This window comes from Felis catus, chromosome E1, assembly GCF_018350175.1.
Source record: "Felis catus isolate Fca126 chromosome E1, F.catus_Fca126_mat1.0, whole genome shotgun sequence".
NCBI classification, from domain to species: domain Eukaryota; kingdom Metazoa; phylum Chordata; class Mammalia; order Carnivora; family Felidae; genus Felis; species Felis catus.
In genome coordinates this window covers 5,857,809-5,873,901 of record NC_058381.1, presented here as the reverse complement: position 1 = coordinate 5,873,901, position 16,093 = coordinate 5,857,809, and the positions used below count along the sequence as shown (strand labels likewise).

The following is a 16,093-nucleotide window of genomic DNA, read 5'->3' as shown; positions in this document are numbered from 1 at the left end:
TTGAACCCACAAACTGCGAGATCATGGCCCAAGCTGAAGTCAGACACTTAACAGACTGAGCCACCCAGGTGCCCCAAGGGAATGTTCTATTTCTTGATCTGAAGATCTTGATCCATTTCTTGTGGTTACAGAGGTGTGATGGCTTTGTAATAACTAACCAAGCTGTGTGCCTGTGACTTGTGGGCTTTCCTACTTATATGTTGTACTCTAATAAAAGTGTATTTTTTAAAATGGAAGAGGGGCGCCTGGGTGGCGCAGTCGGTTAAGCGTCCGACTTCAGCCAGGTCACGATCTTGCAGTCCGTGAGTTCGAGCCCCTCGTCGGGCTCTGGGCTGATGGCTCAGAGCCTGGAGCCCGTTTCCGATTCTGTGTCTCCCTCTCTCTCTGCCCCTCGCCCGTTCATGCTCTGTCTCTCTCTGTCCCCAAAATAAATAAACATTGAAAAAAAAATTTAAAAATGGAAGAAATTCCGTTAGGTCCCTTGGGCCCCACCCCCACACACATCTCGACCTCTCTTCTTCTTTGCTCTCCTCAGTATGAGCCGTATGAGATGCAGAGGGCAGGGAGAAGTACCCACCAGGCACCCCGACTTCCTGGACTGTCCCTTACAGTGAGGTATGCTACTCACCCACATGAGCACGTCAAGCACAAATTCTGCCCCACCTTAGTTACGTGTGGCATTGAGACAGGAGCAGTTGATGATTTCTGCCACTTGGAGCTTTCTCAGATGGTGTCCTGGTCAGGACAGAGTGAGGGAAGTGTAGAGAGGGTCTGAATTCCTGAGTTGCAGGTCACACTGGAAGGAGGTGATGCCTGGCTCCTACCAGGCATCCAGCCACCCCCTAGGTGCTTCCATCAGGCCGTTAGACAAGTAGCCAGGGGAGGCTGTGGTCAAGCTGGGAGCCTGAAACTCCCCCCTGGAGGAGGAGGGCGGGGGCTGGGTGGTTGCAGGGAGGCAGGTGCTCCAATGGGGGATGTGTTTTCCCACCGTGGTGGCAGGTGGCTGACAGCTGGCAGGCTGCAGACAGGCAGGCAAACAGGGCCCCGGGGGTTGCCACTCAGCCTGCCTGAGCCAGCCAACGAAACAGGCCGGGGGAACAGGAGACGTTGCCCCCAGGCCAATACCCCCCCTCCTTGGCGCTTCCTTGACATTACGCTGGCCGCCACTGAAACAAGGCTGGAATATGGCAGTGAGCATTTTGTAATTGAACGTTCTAGTTTTGGATGTCGGTGACGCTGCCTTCCGGTGATGGGATCATGCTCAAGGCACTTGATTTGTCTGTGGCTCAGTGTGTCCCTTCCAAATTGGAAATAATCGCTGTTTTGCCTTGCATGATGGTTGCAAGGATTCAATTATTCACTAATAGATGTAAAAGGCCCAGGACCGTGCTCCATAATTGCTACAGGCCAATGTCAGACTTTTTATGAGGGCCCACTCTGGCCTCAAATGATCTTTCCAATTCTGTCTCTCCACGACCACCTCCTTCCCCTCGCTTTCCATCCCCCATGGCCCAACGCCTGTTACGCATTCCACTGATGTTGTCTATGCTTTTCTGCCTTTGTGACCATTCGTGCTGTCACCTGGCTGGTAACTTCCCTGAGCCTCCGTTAAATTGGGATAATAATGTGGGTCCCGAAGGGTTGTCATGAGTGCGTTTCAGAGCGTACGGGTGACAAGGCGTCTGTCCAGGCAGGAGCTGGATGCTTCTGGTCAACCAGATCTAATGCCCTTCTCCCTTCAGCTCTGCCCTATGAGCAATGTGAATTTGACCCAATTAACTCCTTTCTTGCCTTTGAAAAGTACAGATGGGGACATTCTCACCTCGTGCTGCTGCGGTGAGATTTAAGAGAGGTAGTATGTGATAAAAGAGGTCTTTCTCAATTAATACTCAATAGAGGAGAGATAATAGTGGGCATGTACAAATTTTGCCATCGTCCTGGCCTCAGAGCCACAGACCTGAAGGCTTTACGGGCTTGGAGTGGGGTCTTTCTTGCTGCCTGAACTACCTTATGCTTGTCCCCCTCTCCAGAAGTGTGGATGGAGAGGACAGAATGGTGTGCAGGAAAGAGGTCCTGGCCAGGAACCCAAAGACCCGGCTTCTTGTTCCAGTCCCTTCCCCGGCTGGCTGTGTGCTCCCAGGAAAATCTACAGAATCTCTGGGGGTCTCTGCTTCCTCATTTTTTAGCAGAGTTAGTGTTTGGGAGGTATGTGGCCCACAGTGCTGTCCTGAGGTAGCTTAAGTGTGTACTCAGAGACTGGTCCTTACGCGGGGAGGCTCAGTGTCTCTCTAGGTGAAGCCACTCCAGACACAGTTCTCAGACCTCTGAACTAATGGTCAGAAGATTTCTGCTTTTTACAACCAAAGGTCCTGGCTGGACCACACAGGCCCTATGTTCTCAGGATCTGGACAGGTAGCGTCCTGGGTAATTAATTCCAAGTACATGTGCTGACCACAGAGGGTCACGTCTTACTCCCCGGTCACATTGACAGCCCCCTACAGGTGTGGCCTCTGCTTGGTGTAAAAGGCATCCTTCCTGCCAACTTGGGGAGGACTGTGTCCAAAGAGTGGTCTCCATAGGTTCTTGCCCAAGATGGGAAAGTTGCAGCCCCCATCCTGTGAGGAAGAGGGGACCAGGCTTTGTTGAGTTGCCCTCTGGAGGTTTTGACAGTGAAGGGTTAAGCAACTGAAGGCGATGGGCAGAGACAGGCCATCGCTATGCAGAGGAGAAAGAGCTAGAAGAATCTGCAATGGCTGTGGCCTGGAGAGGAAGCTGGAGTTTGACAACAGAGGCCTCCTGGAGGCTGGCAGGTACTACCTTAGGAATACTATGATGTGGCTTTTTCAGGAAGCGGATCTATCCCGCCTGATTTCGGGGGACATTCTTTTTGTTCCCAAGAACCATGCTATACCACCAGGGCCTGCAAAGTAGTTTTTCTCTTTCTTTTCTTTCCTTCCTTGGCATGCTGGAATCAGTATGTAGCATTTTCTTCAAGATGCTGAGCCTTCTCCAACCCAAAGGAGCCAACTCAGAAATGTGTCCTGGGAAACCATGTCTTTGGCAAACAGAACTCTACCTGGTTGACGTCCCTCCTCATGGAGCCCGTGGCCCCATCTACCTGATTGTGTTCATGATTCTGCACGAACGGCGCCTTTGCGTAAGGGTTTGGTGCTATTATTTTACCAAGAACGGAAGGGCCCAGATTATCAGCGAGCCTTTCAAGGGTGTCTCCGTACAGATGGACTCACCTGGAAAATGTTGGCGAGGTCTCGGAGATTGAAAACGTAGTGGAATTTGATCGCTGTGGGTAGGAATGTGGTGGCGATCTTCCGGTGGAAGGTGAGGGCCAGACTGATGAGCTGGGGGCTGGATTTCTGCAGAGACTCTGGGAAGTTTCCAAGCTTAAGGTGCTGAGTCAGGATGGTGTTGTAGATGGAAGCCAGGGCGTCTGCCCCAGGGAAGGAGAGGACGAGCACGCTAAAGTGGCGCTGTACGAGAGAACAGGCAGGGGCCAGGGGTCAGAGTCAAGATCGCCTCTTGGGGCTCTGGGTAGAGCAACGAGGAATTCTTATGAGGCCTTTGGATTCTATATTCCGATCACACTTCTCACACTGAACCCGAACTTAGAATAGAACTTGAACTCAGAGCGTCTGAGCCCAAACTAGGATTTGACACTGGATATCCCCACGACCTTGGGAGACTCATTTCATCTGGCAGAGAACGGAACTTGAACTCAGAGCGTCTGAGCCCAAACTAGGATTTGACACTGGATATCCCCACGACCTTGGGAGAGTCATTTCATCTCTCTGATGTTTTCCCGCTCCAAAGAATGAGCTAAATCAGATGAACTCTATGGCCCCTTCCAGCTCTAAAAGCTTCATGGCTCTGGGTCTAGGAGTTTCTTTGTCTCCCCAGAAACGCAAATCAGCATCCCGTATGATTCGCCACTTTGAGAGGCTGGACGGGGGAAGGACCAGTTACTACTTGGCATTGAGGGATGTGGGCCCTGGTGAGCTAGTATTTATTTAGGACTCAGGTACCACAGCTCCCTCCCATACCTGAAGCCGTGGGTTGATGGTGAAGCTGCCCGCAGTGGGGTTCATACAGGAGACATATTGCACATTCCTGATCTCCTTCAGGGACAGCTTGTTCCGGTCATACCTGGAACAGTCAGAAACCACAGGGAGAGCTGGGTGATGGCCCAGGCAGGTGAGTGCCTTGTTAGGGTGAGGTGGGATGTATCCTATCATTTATATGCTTGGGTGGTGAAAAAAAAAAAAAAAAAGCCTAGATCCATTGGTAGAGATCGGAAAAGGATAAGAGGCTGGGCCCAAATCCTGAGGGATCCAACATCTATGGAAAGATCATAGAAAAAAGAAGCCATAAAGGTCTAAGAGGTGGGGGGGGGAATTAGAGGGGTACGGCAGCCCAGAAGCCAAAGGAAGTTGGTTCCCTCCAAGAGGAGAGAGCAGCCAAAGAGAATCTGAAAGACAGTTGACCCAACGGGTCTGTCAGGTCTCACATAAAGTAGTTGAGCAGGAAAAATTCGGTAAAGTGGAGGAAACAAAAACCAGGGAGTGGGGTGAGCGGTGGTGGGGAAAGTGGGGAAGTGGAAATAGAGATATGTGGCTATGTGGGAAGAGAGAACGGGTCATCAGTTAGAAAAGCATGTTTTTGAATGCAACGGAAGAAATCTAGGTGAGTCTCAATTTCGATGAGGAGGAGCCAATCAGGAGGCAAGAGGCAGTTGCCGAAGGAGGCGGGGGGGGGGGGGGGGAGAACCAGAGGCTGGTGACGGCTCGGCCTCAGGGAAGGTGGGTCAGGAGGAGGGAGGAAAGGAGGCTCTCGTACAGCTACGGAGGCAGGAAACAAAGATGGAACCCATGGTCAGCAGCGGAGGTGGGGCGGGAAGTCTGGGGACAGACAGAAGGTCTGAAGCAGCCATCGCTGCGAGTGGAAATGCAAACATGCTGAGGCAGCAGGGCGGGATTCGCAGAGAGCTCCTACTGCCCACTTTGGGCTTGTGGCCCCGAATCTAAAGGAAAACTCGTGTGTCAGATCGATCTGTTCCTGTACAGCCGAGCCGCCCAGATGCCGGTGTGCACGCTGTGGGGGGATGTACACGCTGTGGGGGGATGTACACGGCAGGCATCCGCAGAAGGTGTTAGCGATGGCTGAAAGGCGACTCAGGTCACCATCACAACCATGCTTCTCTCTGGATTCCCCGAATTCTCAGCAGCTAATTCGACGTGGGGTAGGAAGGCGAGCCAATGTTGTCTCCAATCACAGACTTTTTTTTTTTTTTTTTTTCTGGCAAGTTCAGACCTTTTGCCGTCAACAATTACGCTGTGGCTGGAGACAATAACAAACTCTGCGAATTTCCCCGAAAGGGACAAAGGCTGTTCAGACCCGCGGACATATGGGCACCACACAGGGTGTTAGCGGTTATCGCTCAAGTACCCGCTCAGGGACTTGGGACCACAGCGGGGGACAGGAGAGGTTCATTCTGCTTTGGGGGTTTGGAGAAGGCAACTTTTGAGATGAATGTTGAAAAAAAAAGTAGGTTTTTTTCCCCCCTTAGATAACAGCTCAGTATGTCCCCTGACCAAATTTTCCATGTCGGTACTGATTCCTGGGTCTGAAAGTGCACCCCAGGGGACACAGTCCTGTGGGGACTGTGGTTTGCTATGGGGATTCTCATCCAGCACCAGCACTAAACTGCAGTTTGGGGCTCCAGGGGAACGGCCTTCAGCCCTGCCTTAGGCCTCCCCCACTCAGCCCCCCCAGCCCGCGGGCCCCAGGCCCTTTGCACATGTGTGCTTACCAGTGGCCATAGTCCAGATGCTGCCTGATGATGGTGTGGGGCTGCACGGTCCCGTAGGCATCCACCTCAGGCAAGTTCATGTCATCGATGAAATAGATCAGCTTCTTGTTGCCTGGGGGGCCATAGTTTCTGCCGGCCTTCTTTTCTAGAGGCTTCTCCAGGACAGCTGAGGGGAGAGCCAGTGGGTGAGGGAAGGAGGTTCGAATCTCAGAGGCCAGTGCGGAGACAGAACCAGTGCCAAGGACAAGCCGTGGCGCAGCGTGCACCTGCCTAAGTCCTGGCGTTCTACGGGACCAGAGGTGAAGCGGGAGCCCGCCTGGCACTAAGGGGGACTGCATAGACCAGGCACCGAACACCTCACTAGGCGTGGACCCTCTCGGGTTTCTACAAAAGCGCACCATCTCGTTTAATTCTCGCAACGTCGGCGCCGGATTCGTCTTAGCATCCCATTTCACAGAGGAGGAAACCGAGGCTCGGAAGAACAAAGAAACTCTTCTAAGGGGAGGTCAGCGTACAAGTCTGGGACGGTTAACTTTCAGAGCCCAGGCTCCTCCGATCGTACCTGGGGTCCCCAGGTTTCTTCGCTTAGAGAGCCGAAACAGAAGATACCTTCCCGGTCTCAAGGCGTGGCACTCTACCCTCGAGGAAATCTCCAGATAATCGGACTGTGGAGAGACCTGCCCGCTCTGGCTGAGACAGCACAGGGGCGTGGAGGCCGGGGCTCCCTTATCAGCGTGGGTGGAGGCCCCTTCCACACCTGGGGTACAAAACGGGAGCTACTGGGGGCGCCTGAGTGGCTCGGTCGGTTAAGCAGCTGGCTTCGGCTCACGGGTCGTGGGTTCGAGCCCCGCGCCCGGCTCCGTGCTGACCTACTTGGGATCCTCTCTCTCCCTCTCTCTCTGCCCCTCCCCTGCTCTCTCTCAAAAATAAATAAATAAAAACATTAAAAACAAAAAAACAGGAGCTGTTGGATACTTTGTGAGCATATTCTCAGAGTATTCATCTCCCAGGTGGGGGTGGGGGTGGGGGTGGGGGTGGGGTCTTCCCCGAGTGGGAACAGGAGCAGAGAATTGCCCGGAAGCTTCCAGCAATGCCAAGGGCTCCTCCACTGCTTTCGGGTCACCAGGACCCTATCAGAGCATCTCCGTGCTTTTCCGGAGACTTCAGTACAGAATGACTGTCTTCTAGGAAGTGTTTCTTCAAACGGCACCGTAGTCCAGCGTGACGGGACTTGCTTAGAACAAACTTAAGTAATAGAGTGGAGATACGTGCGTTTTTTCCCCCAGTAAAGCAATTAAATATGTATCGCAAGAACAGACATGTCTTATTATAGCTGGAAGCTCGAAGAAGCGTGAGTCTTCCCTTGAAAAACAAGTTTGTAAACAAGGAGAAAGTGTCAACAGACATTTGGAGGTGACAGAGAGGAAGACAAGTCCCTTCGAGAAGCCTGAAGATTCTTAATTTTCTGGTCCTGAGTTAAATTAAGGGTTTCAAATACGAATTAGATTTCAATGTAATTAGCATCCAATTAACATACACCATCAACCAATTAATCACCCAACACCTTTCTCCCCCTAAAGATATAACAACCACATATGAGATCTGTCAAAAGGAAATATAATTAATGGGCTGCCAAGGACATGTTTTTGAGAACAGGCCTTCTCGTAACTTCTCTTCTTAAGAAGAGTTGTTTTCTCCTCCCCGCAAAGGGGGGATATTCAAATCAACCCCTGGAATGGAGCAGACCCCTCTAATTTGGGCCCGTCCAGCTCTACGTGCTTCTGAAGGATTATCGAGGAGAAAACCACACCAGTTTGCAAGAAGCGGGCTGGGAACGCCTCGGACCATCCCAGCAGGACGCCGCCGAGTCCCCCAGGGAGGGAGGACTCCCTCAGGAAAGGCAGCCGTGTTTTTGCTCCCTACGCGGCCAGACGCTGTTGCAACTCCCCTCCCGGACGCAGGGCGGGAAGTGACAGTTTCCAGGCAGAACCGGAGAAGCAGGTGGACTTAAGTTGATGGCGAAGGCATCCCATGTGCGAGACGCACAAGGACATGTGATCGTCCCCTCACATTTCAGGGTCCTGCACCATCGCAGACAAGTCCTGACGGTCAAGCCCATACCTGGACGCCCCCGAGTTCACCAGCTCACCGAACGTGTCCCCTCGGACGGGCTGGTGTCCCGCCTGTGGCCGCGTGCGGCACCTGCTGCTCTGCGCTCTTCACACAGTTGGCTTCTGCGGGATCGCAACACCATCGTGTGGTCTAAGAGCAAGTGCATTTTCCAAGCAGGTCCCCATCCGTGATCTCGTTTCGCCGTCTCCGCCACGACCGCCCTTTGCCCAGCGGCTCTCACCTGCTCACCACGACATCGTCCCAAGGGCCTCCCTGCTTTCGCCCTTGATCTCTTTGCCACCCGGTGTTCTCAAAGCAGCAGACGGGAGTACCCTCGCCGGCTGGAAATCAGATCCTGCCCGTCTCCCGCTTAAAACGCACCTGGGGCAAAAGCCAGTGTGGTTCCGTCCACAAACCTCGCATCTCGGTTCTTCTCTCTCGAGGCTGCCCTGTTCACTCTCTCTGCTGCAGCCATCCTGTTCCGACACGTTCGCTGCCACAGGGCCTTTGCGCTGGCTGTCGTCCTCCCTGCCGGTAATCCATTCTCCCAAATTCCAACAGAGCTTGCTCCCTCGCTGCCATCAGACATTAACCTGCTCCAATGCCATCTCTCGGTGAGCCCTTGCCTGCCCTCTAGCCAAAATTCACCCCTCACCCCAGTTCTCTGTGCCGGCTTCGTTATTCTCTGTGACACGCATCACCACTTAAAATGCCATACATTCAACTTATGTATCGTGTGTGTGTCACCTTAACCCCCTCCGCACTATAAACTCCATGAGGACAGGAAATCTTTCTCTGGTTTTTTATCTCGCACACAGTAGGGTGTCCGAAAGACATTCATAAAATTAAGGAAGGAGCGAATGATAAGCCCCAGGAAGAGCAAAGAAAGATACGTTATATCAATGTCGTAATTAAGAACACAGAGGCGGGGGCGCCTGGGTGGCGCAGTCGGTTAAGCGTCCGACTTCAGCCAGGTCACGATCTCGCGGTCTGTGGGTTCGAGCCCCGCGTCGGGCTCTGGGCTGATGGCTCAGAGCCTGGAGCCTGTTTCTGATTCTGTGTCTCCCTCTCTCTCTGCCCCTCGCCCGTTCATGCTCTGTCTCTCTCTGTCCCAAAAATAAATAAACGTTGAAAAAAAAATTAAAAAAAAAAAAAAAAAAAAAAGAACACAGAGGCTGAGGCTGTTTGCATACCTTGCCGAGTGAGGAGCCAGGTCTGTAGATACCGAGGCTGATGCACCTTGCGTATCACCCCGAGAGAGAGCCCTCGCAGGCAAGCCCTGACACCCCAGCCCCCGTGTATGTCTGCCCCCGACCACCCCTGTCCCACAGATTCTTACGGTCTCTGAGCTCGGAGTAGGATGTCTGTTCTTCCGCAAAGCATCGCTAAAGGCTCTATATGGAGCCCATTATACGCCTGTCATCACTGACCCCTGAGAGCAGCCCTATCATGTGTTAAAAATCTTTTAACAAATGAGCGGGTTCAAGGGTTTGAGCCCCACCTCAGGCTCCATGCTGACAGTGCAGAACCTACTTGGGATTCTCTCTCTCTCTCTCTCTCTCTCTCTCTCTCCCTCCCTCTCTGCCTCTCCTTTTTCATGTGTTGAGACATTTCCATTATACTGTACGGACTCTGCATTTATTCCTTCCAAATATAATCATGCTCTGCGTGACTGTAAAAGTAATACATATTCATTCCATAAAGATGAAAAAACGGAGAAGATCATAATGATGAAAACGAAAATTACCTGTAATTCGATCACCTCGCGGGAGCCACTGTTTTCAATATCTTGGTGAATTTCATTCCAGTCTATTTGGTCTGTTTGGTTTTTCCTTTACAAAATCAGTTTTGCATATTCTGCTTGTCACTTTGTCCATCCACATAAACATTATATGATAATATAGCCTCCTAAAACATGATATTAATTGCTGCACCGTGTCCCATAATTTGGAGGTACCAAAATTTATGGAGTGGTTTCTCTGTCGTCTCAAATGTATGCTGTATTCCATTTTTTTTTTTTTCCTATACTCTGAAGCCACCTCCGCTTATCCTGAGCCGTGTGTCTGGCCCACGAGGTGACAGATCTTTTCATGATTTAATTTCCTGTCATCTCCGTTTTGAAAGACAGGCGGACGAGCTATCTGTAACGACGGAAGCGCGAGGCTCCCCGGGGGTTGAGGGTTCGATCGGATCTTTTCGGGTCCTGTCTAACCTCAACCTGTTAATGAATGGGTTACAGAGATTCACGTCGCACAGAGATTCAGACGCCTGAGCTCCTATCTAATGAGTGTAATTAAGGGCTCAAATATTTGTTAAACGAATCATTTAAATTGCAGGTGGATGGTAAGAGAATTCAGAACCGTGAAGCACATCATCTTCAGCCTCCTCTCTTTGCGCTGCAGATAGAAGTCCCTCGATGCCTGGTCCGTTTCTTTGCTTCTCCTTTTTCGCTTTCTAGACTGTCTTGGGTCATTGCAAATTCTTTTAGTCTTAAAAATTACTTATATTTTAAGTTTTAAATATTTTTGAAAGAGAGAGAGCGAGTGCACGAGGGGCAGAGAGAGAGGGAGACACAGAATCTGAAGCAGGCTCCAGGCTCCGAGCTATCAGCCCAGAGCCTGGCGTGGGGCTTGAACCCATGAACTGTGAGATCAGAAGTCAGACGCTTAACCAACTGAGCCACCCAGGCACCAAATTACTCATATTTTCTAAAAAAAAAAAACGAGAGAGGCTTCAAGTATTTGCAGACATAAAACAGACCAATTAAAGGAGACTAACCAAGGATTCCAAAGCCATATAGGAAAAGAAACGTGACTGGACCCATGATCCAGATGACAGGGTTACTGTAACCAAATAAAAATGTATCTCACGCCTACCTGAAATCTCAGAACTAAACCTGTGTTTAGTTACAGCAACCACGACATCCTGGGTTACTGGTACACATCCACTTCTAATTTTCTACGAAAAAAAATTTTCCAGGCGCTAAATTCTAGCGGGCATGTATCCTGGATACTTACTCAAGGAATAGCAGGCTTCAGGATGAACAAGGTCGTCAATGGGCATTTTACAGGAGATGTAACAGTAACTTAAAGTTATCTTTCATCCTCCTGCGCCTCAGCGAAGCCCAAGGGTGGATCATTAAATTGGAACTCAGTAAAGGAAAGGAAAGCATTGCAGTGGGTCTGTGGGTTTAGAAGGATAGGAGGAGGGCGGGTCCCTGCCTCCCTCAACGCGAGGGCTCGGTGTTCTTGATCTGTGCTCTGGGCAGCTGCTGGAGAGGTCAGTTGGAATCTGAGTCTTTCAATGACTACCCGAAGGGCCGATTTGATTTACTATCAAAGGGAAAGCTATCCATGTGCTCTAGATATCAGATGAACGGAAGCAAAGTTGGCATTCGAGCGTGCAAAGCAGGAAGCCTGACCTAGAATCTCATCAAAGCCGATCAAATAAGACCGCTTGGCTCTTAACTCCTTGTGGGACTTTCAGGGAAGTCCCTTGACACCTCTAAGCCTCATTTTTCTCATCTTGCAAAATCAGAGACTGTCAGATCTGTGATGGACACCATTTCCAAAATCCTCCTCTCTGAGTCACTTTCCAGCGAGGGTGGCCCTGTGACACGGTTCTGAACGGGAAGACACATGTATAGGTCACCGGGGTTCCTGGAGAGCTCTCGTTCCCTGACATGGGCCCTAACTCTCCCCTCTATCTTTTCCTTGTTCCATTGGGAACGCAGATGTGATGGCAGGAGCAGCAGCCATTCTGCCAACCTGAGGAAGCAGCCAAGAGAATAGATATTATAGCATCGATATCATTGAGCCACGGATTTCGCATTAGTAACTGCCTACCTCAAGACTTCTTGCTGCGTGAAAAACAAATTCTGTCCACGTCGCTGCCGTCAGATTTTCTGCTGCGTGGCAAAGGCATTGCTGACATGGTGTCTCACTGGATGGGGAGGGTTAAATGCACTAAAGGGGTGGGACCCTGAGCCCAATGTTTGGCACAGTACAGACAGCACATAAAGCACGTGTTGCCTCCACGGGTGAGCCATGGGAATGCCTTGAAACACAACCCCATTTGTACTTGAGACTACTGGGCCTGCATTGAGAACCATAGTTGGTGGAGACCCCAGAGCTGGAAGAGATGAGACACAAGGGGTGCAGGGTTTATCAAGGGCAGCTGCGTCCTCTATAAAAGAACATCTGATTTTGAGAAACGGGGCATTTGATGGGCTAGCCGGATCCGTCAACTGTAAAATATCCCCCCGCAGACCTCCATGAATTGACCTGCAGGGTGGGGTTACTTCCCATTTGAACGTCAGAACCTTTCTTACCAAAACATTGTTTTTGTTTTAAAAACTTTTTAATGTTTTTATTTATTTTTGAGAGAGAGAGAGAGAAAGAGAGAGAGAGACAGACAGAGCATGAACGGGGGAGGGGCAGAGAGACAGGGAGACATAGAATCCGAAGCAGGCTCCAGGCTCCGAGCTGTCAGCACAGAGCCCGACGTGGGGCTCAAACTCATGGACCGCAAGGTCATGACCTGAGCTGAAGTCGGACGCCCAACCGACTGAGCCACCCAGGTGCTCCAACATTATTTTTGTTTTAGTATAGTTGAAGTTAAACCCCCTTTCCAAGCAAAAGGGGTTTACCTGGGTTCCTTACGTTTTGGCAGTGGGGGGTTTTTAGAAATGATCGCATAATAGTTATAGATTCTTAAATTCAGGAAGGGTTTTAATATTATTATAGTAACAGCTTCCACTTACTAAGCATTTACTTTATGGTAGGACTCATTGTGAGTTTTTTACATATTTTATCTTGCTATTCAAAAATGAAAAGAATGAACTATTGAAACACTCAACAACAGGGACAAATCTCAAAATCATGCCGAGCGAAAAAAGCCAGACCAAAAAAAAAAAAAAAAAAAGAAAAAAAGAAAAAAAAAAAAAGAAAGGGAAAAAAAGCATGTATTGTGTGATTCCATCACAGGCAATTCTAGGAAATATGAACTAACTGACTGCGATAGAAACTGGTCAGTGGTTGCCTAGGCATGGGCAGGGTGGAAAGGGAGGGAGGGAGGGATTGCCCAAGAACACCAGAAACTTCCAGAGGTGATGGATATGCTCATTATTTCAACCATAGTGATGGTGTTGGGGGTGTGTAAGTATCTCCAAACTTCTCAAATTGTATACTTTAGTATTATTTTTAAATGTCTGTTTTTGAGAGAGGGAGAGTGAGTGTGCGAGCATGAGAGGGACAGAGAGAGGGAGACAGAATCCCAAGCAGACTCTGTGCGGTCAGCACAGAGCCCGATGCAGGGCTTGAACCCACGGACCGTGAGCTCATGACCTGAGCCGAAATCAAGAGTCGGAGGCTTAACTGACTGAGCCACTGAGGCGCCCCTCAAATTGTTATACTTTAATATGTGCCATATGTGTTATATGTCAATTATAACCCAACAATGCATTTTTAAAGGGAAAATGGCAAAAAAAAATTATACCGCCTTTAGTAGGAATGTGGATAAACGGGCTGTGGTTTATTCCTACAATGGACTTCTATGCAGCAGTGAAAACCAATGAAATAGATCTACATGCATCAAAACGGATAATGATTAAAAAAGTAAGTTCTCAAAGGAACTTCCAGTATGATCACATATTTAAAATGTAAATACAACACAACATTGTGTATTTTTATGGGTACGTGTATATATTAAAATTGTAAGTTTGCATCTTTTCGTGTGTCTGTTGGCCATCTGGATGTCTTTGGAAAAATGTCTATTCATGTCTTCTGCCCAATTTGTACTGGATTATTTGGGTTTTTTTAGGTGTTGAGGTCTATAAGTTCTTTAAATATTTTGGACCCCAACCCTTTATCAGATATGTCCTTTGCAAATACCTTCTCCAATTCAGTAGGCTGCCTTTTAGTTTTGTTGATTGTTTCCTTTGCTGTGCAGAAGCTTTTTACTTTGATGAAGTCCCAATAGGTTATTTTTACTTTTGTTTCCCTTGCCTCAGGAGACGCATCTAGAAAGAATTTGCTATGGCCGACGTCAAAGAGGTTACTGTCTGTGTTCTCCCCCAGGATTTTGATGGTTTCGGGTCTCACACTTGGGTCTTTAATCCATTTTGCGAAACATCACGGGTCACCAGGGAAACACAAGCCAAAACCACAGTATTGCCTCACACCTGTCAGAAGGGCTAACATCAACAACACAAGAAACAACAGGTGTTTATGGGATGCGGACACAGGGAACCCTCTTGCACTGTTGGTGCGAATGCAAAAAGGTGCAGCCACCCTGGAAAACGGTATGGAGGAGCCTCAGAAAGTTAAAGGCAGAAATATCCTACGACCTAGCAACCGCACTACTAGTATTTATCTGAAGAATACAAAAAGTACTAATTCAAAGGGATACATGCAGCCCAATGTTTACAGCAGCACTATCTACACAGTAGCTACACTGTGGAAACAGCCCAAGTGTCCATCGAGGGACGAATGGATACAGAGGCGGTATATATACACAATGGAGTATCACTCAGCCATAAAAAAGAGTGAAATATTGCCACTTGCAACAACATGGATGGAACCAGGTAGCATGATGCTAAACGAAGTAGGTCAGAGAAAGACAAACACCATCTGGTTTCACGCACAGGTGGAATGTAAGAAACAAAGCAAGGGAGCCAAGGGGGAAAGGAGACACAAACCAAGAAATAGACTCTTAACTGCAGAGAACACACCGAGGGTCACCAGACAGGAGGAGGTGGGGGATGGGGGGAAAGAGGAGATGGGGATTAAGGAGTGCACTTGTATTGAGCACCGGGTGTTGTATGGAAGAGTGGAATCACCCTATCGGACGCTTGGAACTATTATTATACTGCGTGGTGGCTGCAACTTAAAAACCTAAGAGAAGGTGTAGATTCAGAATGATACGCATCAACTTTAGTACTTGGTCGATGAGGGGCAGGAAGGCGGGTGGGGGTGGTGTGCTGGCTGTGCTTACTGCTAAGATTCGTAGCAAAATGACACAATTTTAACATCTGTGAAATCTGGGTGGTGGGTACATGGGCATCTGTTACATTATTTTCTGTCCTTCCCTGCAGGCTTGAGTTATTTCATAATTTCTAAAAAGTTTAAGTAATTCTCCATCGCTCCTTCTTAGCGTCTAGTTCTCCTTGCCAGGGGCACCTGCTGTTATCAGTTGTGTGTACTTCTTGAAATATTCTAAGTGTATATAAGCATAGGTATGTGAGTGTATATATATGTATACTTTTATATCTTTTTAATTAAAAAATTTTTTATATTAATTTTTAATTTTTTTAACATTTATTCATTATTGAAAGATAGAGACAGAGCATGAGCAAGGGAGGGGCGGAGAGAGGAGAAGACACAGAATCCGAAGCAGGTTCCAGGCTCCGAGCTGTGAGCACAGAGCCTGATGCGGGGCTCGAACTCACAAACCTTGAGACCATGACCTGAGCTGAAGTCGGACGCCCAACCGACTGAGCCACCAGGCACCCCAGTTTATTTCTTTTGAGGGAGACAGAGACAGTGTGAGTACAGGAGGGGCAGAGACAGAGAGAAAATCCCAAGCAGGCTTTGCATTATGAGTGCAGAGCCTGATGTGGGGCTTGAACTCATGAAACTGAGAGATCATGACCTGAGCTGAAATCGAGAGTCAGACAATTAACTTTGACTGAGCTGCCCATGTTTATTTATTTTTGAGAGAGAGAGAGAGAGAGAATGAGAATATGAACTAGCAGGGAAGGGGCAGAGAGAGAGAGAGGGGGACACAGAATCCGAAGCAGGCTCCAGGTTCTGAGCTGTCAGCACAGAGCCCGACCCGGGGCTCAAACCCACAAGCCGCAAGATCATAACCCGAACTGAAGGTGGACACTTAACCAACTGAACCACCCAGGCGCCCAAGTATACACCTCTTTTTAAACAAGACACATTTTGGAGCGTGATCCACCCTGTTCCGTATCTTCCTTTTCCCGTTCAACAAAGCTTTGGAAGTATTTCCAACCCCGTTCATACAGAAACGTCCTCACGTGTCATAATGATGCTCAGCACTCCATCTCATGGATAATTAGGCTACTTCCCACATCAGTACAGGAGGGGCAGAGAGAGAGAGAAAATCCCAAGCAGGCTTTGCATTATGAGTGCA

General features: G+C 49.2%; 1 protein-coding gene across 4 annotated transcripts in view; it reads right to left on the bottom strand.

The window, feature by feature from the left end:
• DNAH9 (dynein axonemal heavy chain 9) overlaps positions 1-16,093 on the bottom strand; it is a 334,028-nt gene that overhangs the window by 152,340 nt on the left and 165,595 nt on the right. For all 4 annotated transcript variants that reach the window (XM_023244531.2, XM_045045039.1, XM_045045040.1 and 1 more), the window contains 3 exons: positions 5,825-5,990; positions 4,059-4,161; positions 3,249-3,488 (listed from right to left, as the gene is read on the bottom strand). In XM_023244531.2, coding sequence (XP_023100299.2) covers positions 3,249-3,488; positions 4,059-4,161; positions 5,825-5,990 — 509 coding nt within the window. The remainder of the gene's footprint in view (positions 1-3,248; positions 3,489-4,058; positions 4,162-5,824; positions 5,991-16,093) is intronic.